This window comes from Pocillopora verrucosa, chromosome 7, assembly GCF_036669915.1.
Source record: "Pocillopora verrucosa isolate sample1 chromosome 7, ASM3666991v2, whole genome shotgun sequence".
Classification (NCBI taxonomy): domain Eukaryota; kingdom Metazoa; phylum Cnidaria; class Anthozoa; order Scleractinia; family Pocilloporidae; genus Pocillopora; species Pocillopora verrucosa.
Genome location: NC_089318.1, coordinates 25,535,641 through 25,560,313, shown reverse-complemented (window position 1 = coordinate 25,560,313; position 24,673 = coordinate 25,535,641). Strand labels below are relative to the sequence as shown.

The following is a 24,673-nucleotide window of genomic DNA, read 5'->3' as shown; positions in this document are numbered from 1 at the left end:
AAACTCCTACTCGGAAGGTCTTCAAGTGAACTGCGAAGATATACGGCTGAACGCCAAGCTTTATAGCAACAGAGCAGCAGCTCATTTCCATTTGGGTAAGAATCTTTTTAAAACTACTAAATTCTTCATGGAATGTACTCCGTGAAGTTAATGAATGTACATTCTGCACCCATTTTAAACGGGATTTTATCCTCGCCTGCTGACTTCCCTGCCATTTTTGCATCCTTTTATCGTATGAATATTGAAATGAAACTGGCAACTTTAATATTTCATGTCGATCGCACACGTGGAAATTCTCCATTAGGATGAAATTCTCCTGCAAAGTTTCATCGCAATTGTGAGATATTCTTACCGTAAATTATGAAAAGTATACTTGCCAAATAAATTGCAAAGCAACTAATAAGAATATCGAAATTCCCACACAGGTTCGAAGACCAACATCTCAGGACTGATATTGTACGGAGGTTTATCCGTTCTGTGGTTAAAATTAATTACGCGTCTAATTCACTCAGTATAACATCTTCCATTTCGAATTGTTGCGTCTCAGCCGGCTTACGATTATATCAAGCTAAAACGGAACAATTTAGTTTATGATGGTTACCCCTCAAAAAGTGCGTATCCTTAAATCAAGGTGGTAATCCTCTTAAGTGGCGTCATGTCCTCCCTAGCCAGTCGTTGTGACTCATATTCTGCTGACTCGACCACCGAAATAATGGCTCGGCCATCTGCCAACTTAAGAATCAATCACTTTTTTAAAAGACGAGTTTTATGGAGAAAAAAGCAAGGAATCCTCTCAAAAGATGCCCGGAAAAGCAATCAGATATGAGCAAAGCACTTACAGGGTCATATAGTCTAAAGTGAAGAGAAGCTTTAGAAAAACCGAAATTCCTAGATCCGAGTAATCTACTCATATTTTATTCAAGTCTTCAAGGTTGCAAAGAACAATACTTTTTCCGAAACACATCGTTCCCAAAGGAGAATTAAAATAATTTGTAATACAGCACTCAGGAAATTCGGGTATGCGTCGGCTTATTCAGCATAAGAAGGCAACTCCAGCGATGGACTAATATGATACCAAGGAAGCGTAGAGCTGCTTCTTTGATAAGTAAACCACCAACTAAAAATCAATATGAGGAGAATTGCCCTGAGATGAACTCTGTGAGTTTCTTGTGATCATACCCAGTTGCCAAGTTTGAAATATCTAAAGAACAAGAGGCGAAATACGAAGGAGTTTGACCACATTCTCTTAAATCTGGGTCAAATCTGGGTCAAAATGTGAACCTTATCTCCCCCAATTTTACCCGATAAAATGATTTTCTCCTGGTTTTAACTAAGGCCAAGTCTAGGACAGGTATAAAGACGGATACGTAAATTGGCACGTGATGACGACTGACACTTAGTTCCTGAATTCCTTAGGAAACTACGAAGAATGTCTCAATGATGCAACAGTTTCTGTTCAGTTGGAACCCAATTTAATCAAAGCTATTAAGAAAGGTGGGTGTTGCAGTCAAAATTCATCAAACCACTTTGCTGTGGTTTCTTCAAGAGAATTGTATGGATTACGGCAGCTGACTGTACCTCGGGTATCAACAATAACTGGTCCGTAAATGTTTGCTATGTAGATAAAAAGTGCAAGTTAAGGTCAGTGAGCTATAAATGAAAATTAAACCAGTAATGGTTCATTTACACCAAAGATTAAACATGTTTGAAGTCGTTTTGTTAAATACAGTTTAAATTTTTTCTCCATAGAATTAGTATAAACCGATGTTAGTCGACTTCACATGTAACATATTGAAAATGCAAATAAGCGATTGTATGAATTCTATGAAAAAATTAAGTTTTTCAGTCCTCTCTTTCTGGTTTTCATTCAGTTAAACCCGGTTTGACTAAAAATGTTTTGCTGATGTGAATGGGGTGTGAGACGATTTTCTGGCTACTTTTATATGTGGATAGTAATTAATTAGATACCTCACGTCATTACCTTCTCAGCCGCCAGTGCTTGCGTGGAGCTTTGCTTGTACAAAGAAGCAAGGAGCTGGCTACATATGGGATTGGCCGTATCCTTTAACGAGTGTTTCAAATGTTATACGCAAAGAAATGCAAGCAGTTTTCACTAACACCAAGCTGAGCAGTTAAAAGAAACTAAAATATTTTCAGTTATTCCAAATCATTTCATTTGACAGAACGGCAATTTTATCTAATTCGCAGAACGCCCCTCATCAGTGTCTCTCTAAGAATATCAGCAGGACGCCCAAACCAAACAATGATTACGCCTAGTGAGCTTGTTAACACTTATATTAATATTCACTCTGGTAAGAAAATATTTAAAATAGGAAATCGTCAAAAGAAATCCACTTTCGACAGGTATGTCCTTTTCTAAGGTTTGTTTAGGGAATAGCGCATGTTTTTTAGGGGTATTTGAGAAAAACACCGCGAGAGCGATGTTCCAAAATTCTGCAAAATACCACGAGCTTCCATTAAAAGAACGTCCAGTGACGCTGACATTAACCCCAAACTGTCTGACTTATAGTCCGAGTCGTCATTCTTTCTGAGATAAAAACTTCTTCAGATTCACATCAATTTCCTTGGCTTCGAAGCTCATAATATCCAGACGGATCCGTTTTTCTTCAGCCCACGTCGTCCGAACTGTTGGCCACATAAAGGTCTTTTTTTTTGGTGTTTACATTTGCTGCATTTTCTATAAATTCTTGAAGCTTTTTCGATTCACAATCTGGAAATATTTCAGCCATTGTTTCAAAATTAGAATCAGTATCATTTCAGTTAATGTAAAAATGCAAATTTTAAATGTAAGGTTCTAGGATTTGACTGACATACTTATTTTCTCAGCGATTCACATACATGAAATGTCTCAACTTATAGAATTGTACCTCTAATATTTTTATTTTTATTGAAATTTGTTCACATCCACTCATCAGTTATTTATTCTTAACCCATATAAGATTGAGAAGGATAACAAACCTCTGCTTCACTTACTGAGCAAATCTCAAACATTAATAGAGAGCCACGAGTGTATTATGGGAAATGCCAAAGTCGACAGAGAAAAGACCGAAGAGGGAATCCGTTGTAACCTTCTAGGAATAGCTCATTATAATCAAGGACAGTTCAAAACAGCAATCGATTACCATCAACGTCATCTAGAAATTGCTAAAGAAGTAGGAGACAAGGCCGGAGAGGGAAAGAGTTATGCCAATCTCGGCTGCGCTTATGATAGTCTAGGACAGTTCAAAACAGCAATCGATTACCATCAACGTCATCTAGTAATTGCTAAAGAAGTGGGAGACAAGGCCGGAGAGGGATACAGTTATGGCAATCTCGGCTGCGCTTATCTTGGTCTAGGACAGTTCAAAACAGCAATCGATTACCATCAACGTGTTCTAGAAATTGCTAAAGAAGTGGGAGACAAGGCCGGAGAGGGATACAGTTATGGCAATCTCGGCTGCGCTTATGGTAGTCTAGGTCAGTTCAAAACAGCAATCGATTACCATCAACGTGATCTAGAAATTGCTAAAGAAGTGGGAGACAAGGCCAAAGAGGGATACAGTTATGGCAATCTCGGCTGCGCTTATCGTGGTCTAGGACAGTTCAAAACAGCAATCGATTACCATCAACGTGATCTAGAAATTGCTAAAGAAGTGGGAGACAAGGCCGGAGAGGGAAAGAGTTATGCCAATCTTGGCTGCGCTTATCGTGGTCTAGGACAGTTCAAAACAGCAATCGATTACCATCAACGTGATCTAGAAATTGCTAAAGAAGTGGGAGACAAGGCCGGAGAGGGAAAGAGTTATGGCAATCTCGGCTGCGCTTATGGTAGTCTAGGACAGTTCAAAACAGCAATCGATTACCATCAACGTCATCTAGAAATTGCTAAAGAAGTGGGAGACAAGGCCGGAGAGGGAAACAGTTATGGCAATCTCGGCTGCGCTTATCGTGGTCTAGGACAGTTCAAAACAGCAATCGATTACCATCAACGTCATCTAGAAATTGCTAAAGAAGTGGGAGACAAGGCCGGAGAGGGAAAGAGTTATGCCAATCTCGGCTGCGCTTATCATAGTCTAGGACAGTTCAAAACAGCAATCGATTACCATCAACGTGATCTAGAAATTGCTAAAGAAGTGGGAGACAAGGCCGGAGAGGGATACAGTTATGGCAATCTCGGCTGCGCTTATCGTGGTCTAGGACAGTTCAAAACAGCAATCGATTACCATCAACGTGTTCTAGAAATTGCTAAAGAAGTGGGAGACAAGGCCGGAGAGGGAAAGAGTTATGGCAATCTCGGCTGCACTTATGATAGTCTAGGACAGTTCAAAACAGCAATCGATTACCATCAACGTGATCTAGAAATTGCTAAAGAAATGGGAGACAAGGCCGGAGAGGGAAAGAGTTATGGCAATCTCGGCTGCGCTTATGATAGTCTAGGACAGTTCAAAACAGCAATCGATTACCATCAACGCCATCTAGAAATTGCTAAAGAAGTGGGAGACAAGGCTGGAGAGGCATCCTCACTCTGTTCTCTTGGAAGTTATTTTGAGTGCCAAGGAAATCTCAAGAGGGCTTCTGACTGCTTTCACTCTTCTGTAGAGGGGTTTGATAGTATCAGGGCCGGTCTGCGATTCAACGATCAGTGGAAGATTTCTTATCGTAATCAGCATAAAAGTGCATACACAGGCTTGTGGCGTATAAACCTAATTCAAAATGAATTTGTCAACGCTCTTATTGCCGCAGAAAAAGGACGTGCTCAAGCTCTAAAAGATCTGCTAGACACAAAATACCAGCCCCAAGATTCTTCAAGGAACAGCGGCTCGTTCCTTACCCTGAGTTTTGTTCCATTAGGAACAGTTTTCATGGCTATCAGTGGACCGTGCGTTTACTACTGGGTTTTCATTAGCGACAATAATGTCCAGTTGAGAAAGGTACATGTCAACAATTATAAGTATCAGAGGGAATTGGAAGTTTTCATCCAGCAACTGAGCAGAACTGCCTTGAAGGAGATCGATTCAAGAGATGCTGTTAAATACGAAAATCCTTCCCATGACTCGCTGAAAGCGGAGGAAGCAGCGAATGATATGATTCAAATTGATGTAAGGAACTCGCAATTAAGTGCTCTACAGAAGCTTTATGACATCATCGTTACTCCTATTGCTGATCTGATCGAAGGAAACGAGCTTACGGTTGTTCCTGAGGGACCATTTTGTCTTGTGCCTTACGCAGCATTGGAGGACTCGAAGTCAACTTATCTGAGTGATTTATTCAGAATCCGCGTGCTTCCGTCCCTGACGACCTTACAACTAATCAATGATTGCCCAGCTGAATTTCACCTGAAGAGCGGTGCATTGCTTGTTGGCGACCCATGTTTTGAAGAGATCATCTATCAAGGAAGGCGGTTGGTACAACTTCCGGGAGCAAGGAAAGAGGCGGAGATGATTGGACGAATCCTCAGTATTTCCCCTCTCATTGGAGAAATGGCAACAAAAGATGAAGTGTTAAAACGACTGTCATCAGTGGCTTTAGTACACATAGCAGCACATGGTAAAATGGAAACTGGTGAAGTTATCCTGGCACCAAACACCACAAGAGAAACCCCTCAACCTCAAGAGAAGGACTATCTACTGACGATGAAAGATGTCATGGAGGCTGGGCTGCGGGCGCGACTGGTTGTTCTAAGCTGTTGTCACAGTGCTCGTGGGGAGGTCATGGCCGAGGGTGTGGTTGGCGTCGCCCGAGCATTCTTGGGTGCTGGCGCTAGAGCTGTTGTGGTAACCCTGTGGGCGATTGCAGACGAAGGAACCCTGGAGTTCATGAGTTTCTTCTACGATGCACTTGCTAAAGGCAAGAAGGCAAGTGAAGCTCTCAATCAGGCCATGAAGTGTTTGAGAAAATCCGAAACCTTCAAGGAGGTGAAGTACTGGGCACCATTTGTACTCATTGGTGATGACGTCACACTTGATTTCAACGACATCTAGTTGCTGATCCATGTAATTATTCTTTTCATAACATTTATGCATTGCAAAGTAACTTTAAATCCAAATTAGAGATACATATTTGATCATAAATGCTTTTTTTGTTATCTTGCTGTGTAAAGTTTGGGAGTTTCTTTTTTTCCCGAAGAAATTGAAATGCTTTTAAATTGAGTGGGCACAGACTTTTTCTTAGATAATTTGATAGGAATGAAAAACAGTTTTCTGCTATACTAATCGTTGGGTAGTTTATCGTTTCATGTCGTAAGGCCGAATGAAAAATTTTAGATGATCTCAACGATTCTCCCTGAATTATAATTTTTTTTACTTTTCAGTTAAGGCAGTGAGAATTGGAGCTGTATCATAGAAAAGACAGAACCCAAGAAAGTAAAAAGTTGCCCGCAAGCGTTCATATTTGGAGCAGAAACCACAAGGCTACCTATAAAATCTCTGTAAGAGTCCTCTACTGAGAGCAGGAGAAGCGAAAGAGCCTTCAAGAGCCCATATGGATCTCTGTTTTTGCAAAAGTTGATTCTCCACGTCTTAAATGCTCTTATGAGCTATAAGGATTTTGGACACGCAGAAGAAAAAAGACTTTGCATTTTTTTATTTTTAATGAACTGTTCGAACTAGCTTAAAAATAATTTTTTTAAATTAGTGATGTATTGAAATCATCATCACATTTTTTTTATCTAAAATGAACGAGGTTGTTATCTGTAAACAAGTTTTAGGTGTTATATTTACGTTCAAGTTGAAACACCTTGAAAACGTATTCCCAAAATGTTTTTGCAATTTTTTTTTCTCAATCGGTTTTTGCCTTAAGGTTTATATAAAGTATTGCAGCCACATGCGTGTGTAAATATTTCCATAAACGTTGAAAAATAATTGGTCGTTTGATTGTTAAATTAGCTTAGTTACAGTCGAATGGAAATTTCAATTAACTTTTGGAGGAATTTTTTCTAGTTTTACTTAGTTTTTGTGTCACGAACATCAGATTTTTTCAATCGGTTTTTGCCCTAAGGTTTACATAAAGCTATTAAAGCCATATGTTTTTGTAAAGATTTCCATAGAACTTGAAAAATAATTGGTCGTTTGATTGTTCGATTATCTTAGTTTCAGTCCAATGGAAATTTTAATTAACTTTTGGAAGAATTAGACCTAGTTATAATTAGTTCGTGTCAAGAACATCAGATTTGTTGGAATTAAAATGGCACAATTTTTTAAGACCTGTATTTAATCCTAGTATTACCGATACTACGACAGATTTTTCCTACGCGTTTGAATGCTATAAAGTGTTCATAAACACTCTGTTTAAGCGAATTTTCCAATTGCAAACCGAGAGGCTGGTCGGACAAGCAGGTTCACTGATTTGGCTCAAATTTTGCATGTAGACTCGGCTAGGGGTTCTAACGCTAAATGGATATTTTAAGATTGAACGGTCATTAGGAGCCCCTCCAGGACACGGTTGTAAAGGCGCTGGTCAAGACGCTTGCAAAGGCGCTTGTTAAGGCACTTGACAACACCACACTTTAATGAATGCACCAATTCTCATTACTTGTAGTAGGAAGTCTTCGGGTGTGATTGGTTCCTTTAAGAAAACTCATGGCAATCCAAACCCATGACTCAAAAAAGTCAACAGGAAGTCTATTTGAGGAACACGTGGGAGAAATTCAAGTTTGAAATGCGGGGACATCTTCTGTGCTAGAGATATACCCAAAAACCGATAACTTTCTACCCACAAAACCAAAGAACACTTTTCTCGTCGATCAAAAACCGTCCTTTCTCGAAAATCTAAATAAAAAAAATAAATATGAAGCGTAAATAACATGAACAGAAAGTATTCTATGATTTTCTTACAGACAGTTTTATTTTCAAAAAGTTCTGACATCAGAAGATTTCCTTCACGCTATATGGTGTTCAAGATCTGATTACAATTCTGTTTTTCAATCTTTCTTCAACAGCTCAACCTCAAATACCAGTGTAGCGCCCCCTGAAAAGATAAAATAATTGGCGTACATTCATTTTAAGTTGCGTTTTGAGGAAAAAAGTTCATGCCGGAATATGATTGAAGAAGGCCTTCATGTATCACACAAGGAAAGAACCCCTTAAACCTTAACTGGCCTAACATCAGTATGGGTATTTTCCACACTGTTCACTCGACATTTCCTAGGGCGTTAAAAGGAAAAAGTTTGTGTAACAATCAAGAGCTTCTCTAGTTGGTGATTTCCTTTATTCTTGTGACCTTAATGTCTGACTCAGGGCTGATATTATTTAACAATTATTCACAAAAGTGGATGCAAATAATTGTTTTAGCAGGTACCGCACAGATACCAAACATTTAGTTTGTTTCTTTCAATATAGCAAAAAATGGTCAGAAATTAAACTCTTGACGTGCTGTGTCATCGGCTGCTGGAAGGTGATTAGTACTTGCTATTCACTTCCAAATAGCCAATCAGTGCGTGTGAAAAGTACTATTCACCTGTGTGGTTTATACTAAAGGGAGATATTAGCTGCTGGTAACTTCTTAGGGTCAAAGTGTTAAGGGATTTTTATTTGCCACTTTACAATTGCTCATAGACCACTTGGTTTTTGCCCTGTGTTTTGCATGGTCATGGTTACTTCAAATTTCTCTGGTGACCTTAGGTTAAATACATAGTTTAAGAGTGTACTGAGACAATATGAATTATGAGCAATTAATACTTCAAAATAATTCCTTAAATAAGATAGTTGTAGTTTTGTGGTTTTTCCTTTTTTGTCAGATTATGTGCAAACTTGCAGGCTGTGAGGAGAAACTAGCAGAGTGTTGATGAACAAATCTGTGGGGGAAGTGGGTGGGGTGGCTTTGACGCCATGCTTCAAAATCAAATCTTTCCAGATTTCACAATTTCAGAGGTTGGTATCAATGTCTTCGGTGTTCATGTAATGCTCTGACTCAGCATTGTCTCTGTTGACCACAAGCTGTTTACTCACCTGGGATCTTAGGGGGAGCTCCTCTGTCCCCACAACCTGCACAAAAGAAAGAAAATTCCTCTTAGTATAGCAAAAACAGCTGAAAATTATTTTAATAAGAATATGACTGGTAGAATTCTTGCATAAATCAGCTTGCTCGTATGTAACAGATAAATTATATCTACATAAGCTTGCATTTCAAGCAAGGTAAGTTGCCCCATTATCAATCCTACTAGTATCTACTGGCAACAATTCTTACTCACTGCAATGGACGTAAATTATATACTTAAATATCAGAGCAGGGACTTACCAAGGTCTGATGGGATTACAAGTTTCCTCTTTTCTCCTTCACACATACTAAAAACAACACGAAAAAAAAAAGTTTCAATCAACAATAACAACAAGAAGTTTATTTATACCTTGAGTAAGTAACAGCAAAATGTTAAAACAGAAAAGCTGGTAGCTGGACACCAAAAATAACTAAAGTAACTATACCATATGTCAGTCAGCCTGTTCTCATCATACCCTAAGACACATATGATCATAACAAGAGAACGTCACTGTTGCCTATTCTTCCCTTTCCTCCTCAGCTCTTCACAGCTCACCCTATTCTCTTGAATCTTTTTTTTCATTGGCCATTGTTAGTTGCTGTACTAATCAAGTGCCCATTTAACAGTGTAAGATTATACTTTGTAGGCTAAAACAATACCAAATCAAATGACAACCCTTTGGCTTAACTCTACTGACTAGAAATATTTCATTTTTTTCATAGTTATTGAAATTTTTGTAATAACTGTATTTTCAAGTTGTCAACTAATCAACTGATGCTTTTCAAGATTGCATAAAAAATACTTCCAAAGAGGTTGGTTTTCATGTTTTGTAATTTAATGTCCATAAGTAATTAAACAGGTTAGACCGCGAGTGTAAATAGAATTTTATGTTGCTGCTAGTTCCACATTTAATGAATGGTTTGAAGCCAGTTTATCAATAACTGTTCAGGTTCTCTTCAGCCTTAGCCTTAGGTAGAGAGAGCAAAAAAATGTCAATTTTATAGACCCCCTAGGGAATGACAAGTCAGGTCCTATGGATACATCTATACTTGCCATGTCATGTGCACAATGCTTGACACTTCATGCTTGCACACTGAACATTTAATCACTGGCCAGAAATTCTCTTACATTTGACTACTAAATTCAGATCACTTATCCATGACTCATATGCACTGGCACTTTTACTACAAAATTCACCCCAGCTTTAACAAAATTTTAAATTACAGAACAACAAAGTTCAAAAGCTTGCTTTTCACAGTTTACTTCTTTTGTACAGTTCAGTACAGTTCTGAGGAAGTAGTTTGAAAATGTAAGTAATGTGGAGAGAGGAACTTATTGTGTATAAATAAGACTTAGAAACAAATGATGAGTGGTCTATAGTTGTAACTTACTTTAATAGTCCTTGATCCCATCCTGTAACAAAAATTTAATCATGACTTATTAAGAGGCTGTCTCTCTTATTTCCACCCGGTCAATTTTGCGTCAAAAATAATTTTGCCTGAAACTCTGTTAACAGAAAGACTTTACCTAGGAAAGAACTAAATTAGATTTGGTTTGATTCGAAATAATTTTCTGACTGCATTACGGGCCATAATTATTTCCCAGTCCGTAGGGACCGTCGCAACGTCTCAAAAATTGAAAATTAGGCACATTTTGTAACGTTGTAAAATATTTGATTCGCATAGTTAAGCCACAGAATTTATATCAGATTGCTTAAAAACCTTTCTAGTTTGCCAAGAAAGTTAGAATTTGCCCTCTCAACATATTTGAAAAGGCGAATTTTAGCATATTCTAACCACTAGAAATCGCCATCGGCCGATGGCCGTAAATAACCTTGATTTAGACGCTAAGTTTTGGGATTTGGGACCTGGTAGACGATTCTATCCTACACAGCCGTTAAGTTTAGACCCTCATAGGCAAAAATATGCAAAAACCCCTGTACGTTTTCGATTTTTCAAAAGTTATGACCGTTTGAATCAGCACATGTACGAGCATTCGCGATTTTTTCGCCTACACCAAAATCGAACCACTGGAGCAGATTTTGTCATAAATACAGCTTACCCGCTTTGCAGCCCGGCTTCATGGCTCACTTCAGAATTTTTCTAATAACCAAATTGGTGAAATCCATAATAACTTCAACAAATAGCTAGGTATTGCCTTTGAAAAGTAGGCGGCATCCATCGTGATTCGTGGTATCAAAACAAATGCCGGAATTGGCCACGTTTCGAGGTGAATCACCCATTTAACATCGCTGCAGAGCTGAATTTTTTCCAAAATCAGAATATAAACTCTCCATGTCTGGAAGCTGAGGGAGAAATGAAGGTTTTAGGCTTCTGAAGTGAAGAAATAATCGCTTAAATTTAGATCCAGTTCGATGTTATACTGTTCTCACAAAGGTCCGCACAAAAGAGAACACCGCTGATAGCTTGTGCCGTACGTTGTGCCATATGGTTTTGTTTTGTACCCCAAAGTAATATTTGGGCAGAAAAATTTTGGATGAAAAGAATAAATGCTTTTACCTGGAGTTTGATATCATATAATTAATAAATCAATTTCAAATATCCTGAGCTTGCTTCTCTCGGTTCTGCGTCGATTGTGTCCACAGAACAGCAACCTGTCAATAGCCGGAGAAATCGGCTACCAACTTGTCAAAAACTTGACACATGCTTTGCATGAACAGATGTTATAAGTGTTGCTTTTGGTAAATTTTCAATCGATTTCATCAAAACATTTCACTGACTACTAGATATTATAATATATTACACTATAACAACGCCGTCAGAACTTGATATCAGAAGTAAAGGTAGTTTGTATCTGTAGAGCATATTCTACACTTTCAGCCACCGTATAAGACATTGTTTACATAAGTCTACTGAGAAACACACTGACAATCACTAATCACGTCCGACAGTTTGTCTATGAGGATCTGTTTTTTGTCTCTCAATTTTACAGGGATCTCAAAATGCCTACAGATGGCTCTCAACAAAACCACATTGAATTTCTGAAGTGTGTTATTGTGGTAACGTTCACAGAGGTCCTACGTATCGTAGCAGATTGGATGTGAGACTTTGATCTCTTTGTTAACTTTGTCTACCAGATCTTATCTCTCGGAATTTTCCTGGACGCATTGGATATCTTCCTCCTCATCCAGTGATATCCCGATCACACCCTGATCTTTTCGCCGCATTGCTGCTAGCCGGGAGAAAAAGCTCTGAACTTGGTTCTTTGTCAGCCACTGTTCTCTAGTGAACAAACGTGCATTTGATTCATTTTTCGCATTTCGCATGTCCACTGCAACTTGGGCGGGGTCGGCCTTTCGCCCAGTTCTTTCTCCAAGTGCAAACCGTGCCGTTAGGTATTCTTTTACCTTCTCTGAAAATCTAACGCTGCCCCTTGGTTTGCTTACGGCCCATCCTGTTCGTAAAGACGAGTGGGACGAAGTATCCACGGGAGAAGTGAGAGGTGTACTAGAATCTAACGAACAGCTCGAACACTCGATACCAGCGGTATCTATCGACGAGAACTTAAGGGCCCAGTCCCTTTTGATTACATAATACTGGCTTTAACCTGCTGACTGTATGCTTTCCAACGTCCAGGTGCAGCTCCAGCTGCGAAAAGGTTTCGAACACTTCAACACATCCAAACACAGAGCATTCAAACAGTGGCGTTGTACTCTCTGTTTCCTTGCTGCCCTTTGAACGACGCTTGACCACACGCTTTTCAGGAGGATCATAAAACCCTTGAGATTCTATGGTTTGAAGGGAAGTTTGACCTTGGTGCTTGATATAAATTACTTCATATGGAATATACTTCCCTTTACCGATGCCATAACATTTCCAAACTCTCAGACCCATATTCGAAGCTGTGAAAGCTACTAAAATGCTCAATCTTATTTATACAGAGAGTGTTCTTTGATTCGTCTACTATTCTTACTGCAGCTGTTGTTCCCTTCACTTGGTGTTTCATCAATGCGTATCCTCTGTCCAATGAAAGCTTTAACAACCTCGCTGAAGACTCGCTACAGACTGAAGCCTCTCTGGTTTCGAAAAAGCACTTGCATGCCATACTACACTTGCAGGCCTTCCAAAAAAAATAAAGGGTTAGCGGGTTCACCCGCAATGATTAATGCGGAACTCTGTCATGCACGATAGTGCAATCGTTCAGCTTTAAATTCCAAAACGCCAAACTTCGACACATAGACTTACAAGTGGAGTTCTATGACTGATTCTTGAAGAGAATGCAGCTGCAATCCAAAGTTTCAACGGGACATTAAGCGCGAAACATGGCTTTAGTTTTCGAGTTTAGTTTGCAACAACGAGTAAAAGAAGAGTATCGACAGATACCGACCGCTGAATTTTGGAGGTATTTGCTGGAGTTATCATAAACTCCAGTTCACCAGTTTGGGAAGCGAGGAATATCTGAAATTTCACAAACACCCATGATTTCTCCGGCTATTGACAGGTTGCTGTTCTGTGGACACAATCGACGCGGAACCGAGAGAAGCAAGCTCAGGATATTTGAAATTGATTTATTAATTATATGATATCAAACTCCAGGTAAAAGCAATTATTCTTTTCATCCAAAATTTTTCTGCCCAAATATTACTTTGGGGTACAAAACAAAACCATATGGCACAACGTACGGCACAAGCTATCAGCGGTGTTCTCTTTTGTGCGGACCTTTGTGAGAACAGTATAACATCGAACTGAATCTAAATTTAAGCGATTATTTCTTCACTTCAGAAGCCTAAAACCTTCATTTCTCCCTCAGCTTCCAGACATGGAGAGTTTATATTCTGATTTTGGAAAAAATTCAGCTCTGCAGCGATGTTAAATGGGTGATTCACCGCGAAACGTGGCCAATTCCGGCATTTGTTTTGATACCACGAATCACGATGGATGCCGCCTACTTTTCGAAGGCAATACCTAGCTATTTGTTGAAGTTATCATGGATTTCACCAATTTGGTTATTAGAAAAATTCTGAAGTGAGCCATGAAGCCGGGCTGAAAAGCGGGTAAGCTGTTTTTATGACAAAATCTGCTCCAGTGGTTCGATTTTGGTGTAGGCGAAAAAATCGCGAATGCTCGTACATGTGCTGATTCAAACGGTCATAACTTTTGAAAAATCGAAAACGTACAGGGGTTTTTGCACATTTTTGCCTATGAAGGTCTAAACTTAACGGCTGTGTAGGATAGAATCGTCAACCAGGTCCCAAATCCCAAAACTTAGCGTCTAAATCAAGGTTATTTACGGCCATCGGCCGATGGCGATTTCTAGTGGTCAGAATATGCTAAAATTCGCCTTTTCAAATATGTTGAGAGGGCAAATTCTAACTTTCTTGGCAAACTAGAAAGGTTTTTAAGCAATCTGATATAAATTCTGTGGCTTAACTATGCGAATCAAATATTTTACAACGTTACAAAATATGCCTAATTTTCAATTTTCGAGACGTTGCGACGGTCCCTACGGACTGGGAAATAATTATGGCCCGTAATGCAGTCAGAAAATTATTTCGAATCAAACCAAATCTAATTTAGTTCTTTCCTAGGTAAAGTCTTTCTGTTAACAGAGTTTCAGGCAAAATTATTTTTGACGCAAAATTGACCGGGTGGAAATAAGAGAGACAGCCTCTTAAATAGTAAAAACACTTCTAATATACACCAAATATCTTACATGATTATTCAACTGCTCTCAGAGAGTACAAATAATGCACAAATTAAGTACAAATATCATGTGAAATTCCACAGCTGTTTGCACAGTTGGTTATTTTACAATGTAATCCAACAAGAACATTACAAGACCCGTCCCAAACCACTCCTCTATTTGCTTTGTTTTCCCTGCCTTATAACAAATGACTATAAAATAAAACAGTTGGGTAAAAAAAAAACATATGAGATGTTTGAGGAACTAAGTTAACTATAAACATTCTGAAACCTAAAGTTTATCAAACCATTAAACCCAATGCTTGTTAATAAATTAAAGTATTAGATCCCCATAAGCTTGCGATGTCCAAATGTTTCTTGCCTTCTCCCCAATTCCCACATGGGCCAATTGATTGCTAAACCAGTAGAAAGTTCAATCACTTGCTTAAATGCATAATATCATGGCAAACTACAAATATCAGCCTGTTTTGCAAAGTCATGCATGCTATATCACAAGTATCCACCTTTGATAACTTGTCCCACTCCTAATGTAAACACGAATGGTTCTCCTCGAGGGATACTGCTGTCAAATTGTGTCCCGTCCCTCAGAGTACCCTAAAAATCAAATAAATTTAAACACACAGAACAAATCAACACAACTCAAGTTTGAAGGAAACCTTTTCAAGTTGTGACCTTTCTCTTGCAGCTAATTCAAATTAACTAATTTTGGGTTATGAATGGAAAAAACTTTAAAAATTCTGTATCAGCTGATTGAGTTCAATTTCTTCATTATAATTGGTTTACAAGTCATGTTACCTGAGGAAACCATTTTCTCACAAGGAGTTGAGGAGGAAACATTGCATTAAATTATTTCCCTCATCTTTGATAAATATCTTTAAATACCCTGTAAATGAACCATGCAAGCAGAAACAAGACCCTGTCTGTAATGCATGTTTGACAGAAGTCTATTCAACAAAAAAAGGAGTAAAAGTTCACAATATTAAGTGTGACACTGTTGAAAATTAAGTGAAACATACTGCTGTTAAATTAGTGAAGTCAATTTATGCCTGGTATATAGTTTATCTCACTGGGCCTTTTGAACCAGCCAAGAATCAAACCAATATGAAAAAGTGACTTTCCCTTCCTCACTGTCATACGATAAATTCATTTTACAACATAGCTAGTAAATTTGTCTGATCAAATTCAATTGCATGAGTTTGCTTCATATTCCTATTGTGCACGCTCATGACGTCAGCAAACAAATCCCTCAGAGAATTTTGTATTCAATCAGAAAATAAAGTTCATTTACACGCATGAATTCACCTGTCAGTTTTTTGACCAATCTAAGACATGATTGTTTACAGCGTAACAAAATGTTTTCTTGAAACAAAATTATCAACGTGCTGAAGCATAGCAGAGGGAATCTTAACCCTTTTACAACATTTAAACCATGTGTCTGTGGTCTTTGAAAAAAATTTACTCATGCTTATTTATTCCAAACTGCAGGAGAAAAATTGTGATTACATATTAATAATATACATGAAAAAATACGAGAAAGCTTATAATAATTATGCAGAAGCAAAGCATGCACATCAAGTGCAAAAATAATTTATTCAAAGCCTGCAAATGACATTGTATGTTTGGTAAAAACAACCACATACAATCAAAACAATAATATGCAATGGTATTTTCCCATCTTTAAGGCGCAAAAAAAATTCAAAGTCCGGCTAAACATTTCAAGGAATTGTTTAGTCTGGTTTGTTACTTCTTTGCACCGAATTAACCCTCTTCTGCATTGAATCACCTATAGGCTGCATTTACCTTAACCAATCGCAACTGAGTAACTTTTTCATGTATCTTATTATTGCATGTAATGTAACAGTAATGTGTGAACCTTCCTTGGTTCCTAATGCGTGTCCACTGACCTACAACCATGCAAGATTTTAGGGGACTCCAAGGAGACAAAAGTAAGTTTTGAGTGGGATTTTTGAGAGGATATTCTAAAAATTATCCTTTTGAGACACATTCAAACTGGCTCTTTCCCGTACTCATCGGATGGAAAATATTGGCTCTCAATCATGATGCACGGACTTCCCACTCAGTCATTAAGTAAGTATTATGATCTGTCAAATATTTTTGCCATTCACAGCTGTTTACAGCCAATCAAATCAGAGAAATGACATTTTCACGTGTGGAGAAAACGTTTTGTCCAATCACAAAGAACCTGTCAGAAGTACTGGGTTTTCAATGAGAGAAACCCCGTATTTGTTTACAAAATTTATCATGAGAAAAGACCAAACTCAATGCTGACCACCAGGGCCCTTTCCTATCTTAGTATCAACTATTTAAAGGATTCTGGTAGATGTTGGTTTAAGGCAAGTGCAATGGGGGTGAACAAAGCTGGACTTGATGAGAGGTGACAGCTCATGAACCATAGCACAAGAAAGACACCACTTCAATAGTAGATACACATAACTGACATATTTGAGAGAAGCATGTCAAGCATTGAGGTATGATTGTCAGTTTGCTTTTCATTACTAGCAAACAGCTTATTTCTATCAGCTTTGAAAACTTCTCTATCTTCAATTAAAAAAAAAAAAAAGCATTTCCCATGAACATTTAAACATTAAAGACATAAGCAACCAGCAACAGGTTTTTCCACTATATTGAGAGCAGAGAGAAATGAAACATAACATAACATTCCTTTTTTTGCTACATTTTGAACAATTTTAATCATTACAATATAATGAAATCCCCCATTTTAACCCTTTTAGTCCCACTAGTGATCTAGAGAGAATTTCTCCTTACACCATCAGTACATTATCAAACAGACAAGTAATGAGAATAAGGAAAAATATCAATTAGGGGATAATCGGTTGATCCAATTCCAAATCCTCCAACCTAACAGCACATAAATTGTTTGGCAGACAGTAAGGAGAATTACTGATGAGATCTTCAGAGTTAAAGGGTTATGTAATCATATGCACCAGAAAGGCAGCAAATAAATGTAACATACTCCAGTAAAGTGTTCTTATTTACAATGAAGTTTCAAACTCATTAAAGTTAAGTTGACTTAAAGATTCAGATTTTAGTTTAAGAAATGTGTAATATCTCTTTACATGGGTTAAAAGAGAATGCCATTTATGAATTTTAAAATAGTAAATGCCAAAAACTTTAAGATGGATTTATTTATTATCTATTCAACGAGATTTTACTCATTAGCTGGCACACAAAGATATAAAAGACCCTTTGTAAAAAAAACACAGAGCAATAAAATTAAAGATTCAGGAGAAGCATATGACATCAACTAGTTTACTGATGTTCTCACCTGAATTCAGTCTGGAAGGAGAACTCTGCAACACTTCTGTTTTATCTACTCACACTTGAATTAAAACATAAAATTTAATTATTTGCAGGCAGGTTAAGGAGGAAATTAAAGAAATGGATATATGTTACATAAAAAGAAATCCCTTAATATAAAAGTAAGGCAGAAGTATACTACCTATGTGTCTTTGCTTCTGAATACAGCTTTAATAGGTATCTTTAAAAGGCAATCCCTTGCAAAATGGCTTTTGGAATTCCTAGGAATTCCTAGGAATAAAGGTGTGAATTTTCACGGTAAATTTGGACTGGGAATTCCTAGGAATTCCTAGGAATTCCCAACCATAACAACTCTGGTTCTAAAAACCTAGAAATTCCTAGAAATTCACAGAAATTCCCAGAAATTCCAAGTTTAAAGCCAACAGGACTTGGAATTCCTAGGAACTGCAACTCAGAGAACCAATGACTTTCCCTGAAAAGCTGTAAATCTAAAAAATTCCTAGGAATTTCTGGGAATTTTTGGGAATTTTTAGAAATGTTTAAGAATTACTGGGAATTTTAAGCAAAAATTTGAGGCTAATGATATAAAATAAATACTTTAAATTAAAAAAACCCAGCTAGAGTTCAAGTATTTAATGAAATTTATTTAGAAGCTTAATTAAGGCTTTCATGTAAAATATTTTTGATTAATTATTAACATCAATGTGTGGTAATATTAGGATGAAATTTGATTTATTTTTCTTTTCTTGAAAACTTCATACGGATTAATCCTCAATTACAGCTATTCATATAAAATAGATCTAATCAATCATTAAATTTGGTTTGACACAAATTGTGAATAAAATCTGTTGATTCTTTTCCATAAAATACAATATCTTAAGTTATATTTGAAAACCAAGCACTCTTGGGAGTGAAGTGGCTAATTACAGACAAATAAAATTGATTTTTTGATTAAAATCTTGTTGTAACTGTAACAATAAATTAGAATGAAGTTATCCTAAACTGAAAACTTAGCTGCTGTTTGTACTGTTTGTATTTTTTTTCCTGGGCTCACAATGGGTTGGCCTTGAATGAGGTTGTCTACAAGAACGTTGACCATTTTGTATCTGGATTCTTTGACATCTGAATTTGAAAAAAAAATAATGTATTAAAATATGTATATTTAAAGCTCAGACCAGGCTTTTAAGATGGCTATGAGGAAAAGGGCATTCATTGGATTCTCAAATTGAGAAATCTCTGTTTTATTGAGTGACTTTTATATTGGAGTTAGTACATCTCTCTCATGGATCTTACTAAAAAAGGGCTGAATACATTATTTTGTTTTTACCAAGGAGGGCTTCTTTATGTACTAAAGTTTGTTTAATAACAGTTCCTATTATGAATCTTGAATATTCCCAAACGTGACTAAAGGAATCTTGAAACCTTACAGATTATTTCATTGTAATTCACAAGCTTAAGAAACTGCGGCATGCAAGTGACCGATTCGATTCTCAGAATTATTCTAGTTTCAGTTGCGCCGAGCGTTATGTAAGCTTAATTCAACCCGCTACATCTATCTACATCTATTCTTTTATAAGATTTTAATCACGTCACGAATATCGCAATTTTTACTCACCACAAACTTTAAAAATCGTAGCTTTACAGATGGCCACTCGGTCCTTGTTTGTACCAGTCAATATGTCAACTGTTGTCCCTTCTTTTAACTCCACGGCGCCAACGACTTTCTTTTCTTTTACAACACTCACGCTATTCTCGTTTTCACATTGAACCACAATAAAAGCTATCTTCAGAAATGTTATATAAAGCAAAACAGTTGAGAAAAGCGATCAACCGATGAAAAGTACATTCAAAGATGAGCGCCAAATGGAGTCTTCTTTGTTTCCGATCACGGGCATGATCACGTGGATCGTTAAGACTTGTCATTGGCTAGCAAAGTGAATCCGCTGGCTTGCCGATTGCAGTGTTAAGAGAAGCGCACAACTTTATTCTGACTTCTTCAACCGGTTCTCTGCTTCTAGAAGATGGTACTTTGGTGATATAAATAATGATGTGAGCTCACTCTATGTAGAAATCATCGACAAGAATCGATCGTATTACAAATGCACGATTTGTGGCCGAAAGTTGTTGAGGAAACAAAGACTCGAAACTCACTTGAGTTGTGTTAATGGCAAAGGTGAGAAATAACACAAGCCAATCACAGTTTTGAATGCGACTACAAATCGTCTTTTGCCCTCATATTTATAAAAGAAGGATACCATATTCGGAAGTATAAGAGATACATAGATGATCCCAGTGTACCAGTACCTAAATCTACAAAGCTTGACCGTAGCAAGCGTTCAGCAACACGTTCCAACACCGCCATCTCGATTCCTCAGTCAGTCGTTTCCACTGACAACAGAGTAGAGTGCGTCTTACAAAGGAGAAACATTTGTACAAGAGACAGAAGTAGCTATATGCGATTACAGAGGTGCGTTGGAACTCTGGTCCACAAATAGTTATGCACTGCCCGAAGTATAAAACAATTTTGTTGATAGCTGACAGACAGAGAAGAACAACAAGTAAACTTTAAGAGCTGTTATTATTGAAGTGTGACTGGCACTTTTCATTTTTATATAAAGAAGGACTTGTAATATGCACCAAAAATAAAAGATGTAATATTTTTTGGGAGATCCAGTGATTGGGACATTTAAGAAATTAAGTTATGAAAGGAAACTTGGTTGGTACTTCTCATTACTAACAAGTCTTGTTGACAAATATTTTCAGATCAGAGTTTCAAATAAAGTAAATTGAAGACGTCATTTAAAAGGTGCTTTTTCTCAAAGGGAACATTGACTACCTCTGTCTTGTCTGCATGCCAAATGTTTGCAAAGTGTGTGGATGATCCACAAGTATTGGAACTCTTACAAAAATGTTTTGTAAGAATAAAAACAGCAAAACAAATTACAGCAATTAGTCATGAAAATAGAGCAAAAAACTGAAAAAAAAAGCAGCAACAATAATCATGAAAAAAGAAAGATTAATTAGGTGTTGAATTTGTTTGTCTAAGACATGAAATTTCTACTAAAAGTATTGTCAACAAAAAGTCTCTGACAGCGTTTGAGGCAACTGAGCTTGACTGTTCCAAGGTTTTCTAACAAAGGCAACCAGTAATGTAGGTTAGGGAAGTAAGATAACAATGTAATTATTGTTAATAATTGTGGAAGTTAGCAATTTCCATTTAACATAACTGACAGCTGGTTCATGAGAAAATCCATATTAATGTAAAGATTTACTAAAACTTAGTTTGAATAATAAATTTCATGATTTTTAAGTTATAAACATGTACATGTATGTATATCTCTTGGTAAGTTTTGTATAGCATACCCCATGGGGGGTAGGAACCTTTATTGTTTTTCGGTCCTCAGTCATATCCAAGCCCTTCTCAGTCTTTTCTTTCGCCATATTTTGCAGAAAAGATGCCGCTGTCATGTACAACTTTCAATCATTTCACAAATGCACAAAGGACTGCAACGTTTTTCTAAACTATTGAAATGGGCTCATGATTTTAATCAGCGTTGAACTTTTATTCTCTTCCAAATCCCTCGGTGAACTATTTCCAACCTCCTTTCCTGTCCATTTAATGTAATCTGTTCTGTAACCTTTAGGACACCTGAAGCCTAAAACAAATCCCCTTTTCGGGTGGTATGTCCCCTTACCATGTTTGCCACAGGAGGGTGTCCTCTTCCCATGGGACGAAAGGTAATGGCAATTCATGATTACTTCACTGTTAAAGGTTTGATTCGTAAGCATTTGCGTCCTTCCCAAGGGCCAGTTATTATTTACAGATGTTGAGAGTGTATTGATCCAAGTTCAATATCATTGTCGTTATCATTAAATTGACACTGCAAACATTTTTTATATGAGTGAGTTGTGGCAACATTATTTGAACAAACCTTGCCGGTTAGCATCAGGAATAAAGTCACGCCAAAGGACCAACAGTCCACAGAGTAAGTATAAGACTCTCCCATGATCATCTGTAACACAGATTGAGTGCAGTTCATTAGCATTGCAAAAAGTGTTTTAACAATTCAACTGCATGAGCCTGATTTGAAATATCAATGTATTAACAAGGGCGTGGTCAGGGTCTTCTGGCAGGGGGTCCTTCTACTCTCTTTTGTCGGAACTGAGGGCGGAGAGGCATTAAAAAATATTACTATCATAATTTGTCAAATTTTCGTGAAAAATAGAGAGGTTACATACCCCTATGTTGCTGAGAAAATTGTTGGATCTCGTTTGACAATGCCTTGACTTAAGATTGGCCTTAGTGGAAGATTATAGGAATACATTTTACCCTCAGCGTAAGAGGAAAAGAAAGAAGAACTTTCTTAAAAATCTAACGAGAAGGTAAATAAATAGTGAGAAAAAACACCAGAAATTTGAACAAAGACTTTTCAGTATAATCTGCTACAATGCCTTATACCTCAGGCGCCATATATGAATAAGTTCCACATTCTTCAGTGATTGTAAAGGCGACAACTTCGCTCAGACCGAAGTCTGACAACTTCAGGTGGCCATTTGAGTTTACCAGAATATTTTCCGGTTTTGGATCTCGGATGAAATAGGTTGGAAAAAACTTCTTTCACTCATTTTTAGTGTACATCACTTTACAACAAGGCAAACCAGATTTACATCAATTTTTCTGTTATAATGGAAAATCTTCTACCTGTTCTTTCTAGATTCCAATCCAATACAGCTCATGTCAATTGTGGCGCCGCGATTTCAAAAACAAGCCCTTTCTCGTTTTCTCACTAAGATTCGTCGTCCACCACTGGTGCATTATATTTTAGCCAATTTGCACCAAGATAGCTTGTTTGACAGGGAAGGTAAGTTAATCGACATTGGAGTTAAGCCGGAATGAACGAGAAGATATTTTTGTATCCTAGAAGCAATTGGAAAGAAACGGGTGTATGCCGGCTGTTTTATCTTCTCTAAACTATGAAGTATCTTTATCATTCCCATAATCCTTCTCGTTCCTATAATTCTTGTCGTCAGTCTTATTGTTATCGTTGTCGCTGTCATTTTCTCTATCGTTACTGGTATCGTTATCAATATCGTCTGTGTTGTTTGACAAAGGTCTCCAAGACACTGGGTAAAAAGCAAATTTTTCCTTCGAAATGAGACATTACTGAGTGCGTTATGCCACAAACATACCTGTGGATGACTTTTTTTGAATTCAAATATTTTAATCTTAGGCCGATGTCGATGTCGATGTCGACGGCGTAAAACCTGAAATACCAGACGCTGTTGTATGAATACATTTAATTGACTTTCTACGTTGTAATCTCGGTCTTAGTCGAAAGAAAATAAGCAACTGCAAGTCTGCAAACTTAAGACTGAATGCATTGACAGCGGCATAGAAAAAGCCTACATTTTGGTAAAGAATTAATGAGCATGAGTGACAATTAGGAAAACAACCTTAAATACTCCTGGGATGCTTAGCTTTTTTTCCTTCACAAGGCGTAAAATTTATGTTCATTCAAAACTTACCTGGCGCGTTCTTCACTCAGTTTTCCTCCCCCCCCTCGAAGAACTCCAGCGAAGTCCCTGCCGGGCAAAAACTCCAGCGCTAATGCTGTTTTTGTGAGCTGTGAAAAAAACATATTCTACTTAGTGTATTGACTCAGCATTACAGCTGTTTCAATTAATGCTTTATGTTTTATGATTCTTTCTCACTGGATGTTAATTGAAATCAATTTACCCTGACTCCTCCCTTATACTTTGTTGATGACGACTGATTCCCCTCCCTTAAATCTTTTGCCCCCCCCCCCCCTTAAAAAAAAACCGGCTCCTAAACAATAACTAGCTATTTGTTAATAAACAAAAACTGACTGCAACAGTGGCAGGCTCAACTTGCGTTGAGTCTGAAACAAAGAAGTCCTCACAACGCTCCACTGGTACGATGTGCAAAGTTCCATAAAAAACGTTTCTTAAATACATGCATCGCTCTGACGAAGGGCTAACGCTAAGTCTAGCTTTTTTACCCTTTACGGTGGCTAATTTAAGTTGTTAACACTAAATTACCTCTTAAATACATACTTTGATGGTAAATGCCCAGCATAACTGCGTAACACAGGAGCTCCCAGCCAAGCGGAGGAGGATGAGTGTTTCTTTCAACACCATCAATTTTTTTGCTTCATTCTTCTTAAAGGTTTTTACTGCGTAATATCCACGGGTTTTTCGGCAATAATATTGCGAGACCTGAAGTATGAGGAGGATAGCCAAGCGTTAAAGAGTCTATTTAACAATACTTTGAACAGTTTGTTGCGACATTAATTCAACCGTTAATGTAACTGTTAATTCAACCACGGTTAGGCAACTCCTTGGCTGCATTCTGTAAATTGGCAGCTGGTCGTCCGGTGAACGGGGAAATTTTTATGCAATTTTTTTTTTAAACATTTGTCTCGTTGTTTTGAGTTGTTCCTCAAGGTATCAGATTATGTACTTAAAGACTGAGTCGGTGGGTCGGATGGAAAAATATTTGGCTCGTGGTCATGACTTCGGGACTGAGTGCAGCGAGGTCTGTACCTCGTGAAAAGAAGACCAAATTATATTGTAATTGTTAATAAAGCTTGATATCTTCTTTATCTTGAATTAAACATACTTGCTATGATAAAACACAAGTAACTACTGCTACTGCACTTAATGCCAGCTTAGAGGCGGTGACTTTAAGCGTCAAATTGTACCATGTTACAATCCA

The 24,673-nt window shown here is 37.5% G+C and overlaps 2 protein-coding genes across 3 annotated transcripts in view; one reads left to right on the top strand and one right to left on the bottom strand.

The window, feature by feature from the left end:
- Nucleotides 1–6,583, top strand: LOC131788975 (tetratricopeptide repeat protein 28-like). The gene is made up of 5 exons (XM_066169893.1): nt 1–95; nt 1,417–1,494; nt 1,990–2,057; nt 2,961–5,993; nt 6,311–6,583. The coding sequence occupies exons 3-4, from the start codon at nt 2,046–2,048 to the stop codon at nt 5,979–5,981; spliced, it is 3,033 nt and encodes a 1,010-aa protein (XP_066025990.1). The 5' UTR covers nt 1–95; nt 1,417–1,494; nt 1,990–2,045; the 3' UTR covers nt 5,982–5,993; nt 6,311–6,583.
- Nucleotides 6,584–7,848: 1,265 nt separating this feature from the next.
- The window catches only part of LOC136282710 (peptidyl-prolyl cis-trans isomerase FKBP2-like), a 100,373-nt gene continuing 83,548 nt past the window's right edge, over nt 7,849–24,673 (bottom strand). Inside the window, exons 1-6 of one of the 2 annotated variants that reach the window (XM_066170431.1) lie at nt 15,433–17,938; nt 15,141–15,231; nt 10,366–10,387; nt 9,235–9,281; nt 8,946–8,981; nt 7,849–7,965 (exon numbers count right to left, since the gene is read on the bottom strand). In XM_066170431.1, the coding sequence (XP_066026528.1) occupies nt 7,919–7,965; nt 8,946–8,981; nt 9,235–9,281; nt 10,366–10,387; nt 15,141–15,231; nt 15,433–15,474 (285 nt within the window). In that variant the 5' untranslated portion in view covers nt 15,475–17,938 and the 3' untranslated portion in view covers nt 7,849–7,918. The other variant, XR_010718381.1, reaches the window with a different exon arrangement.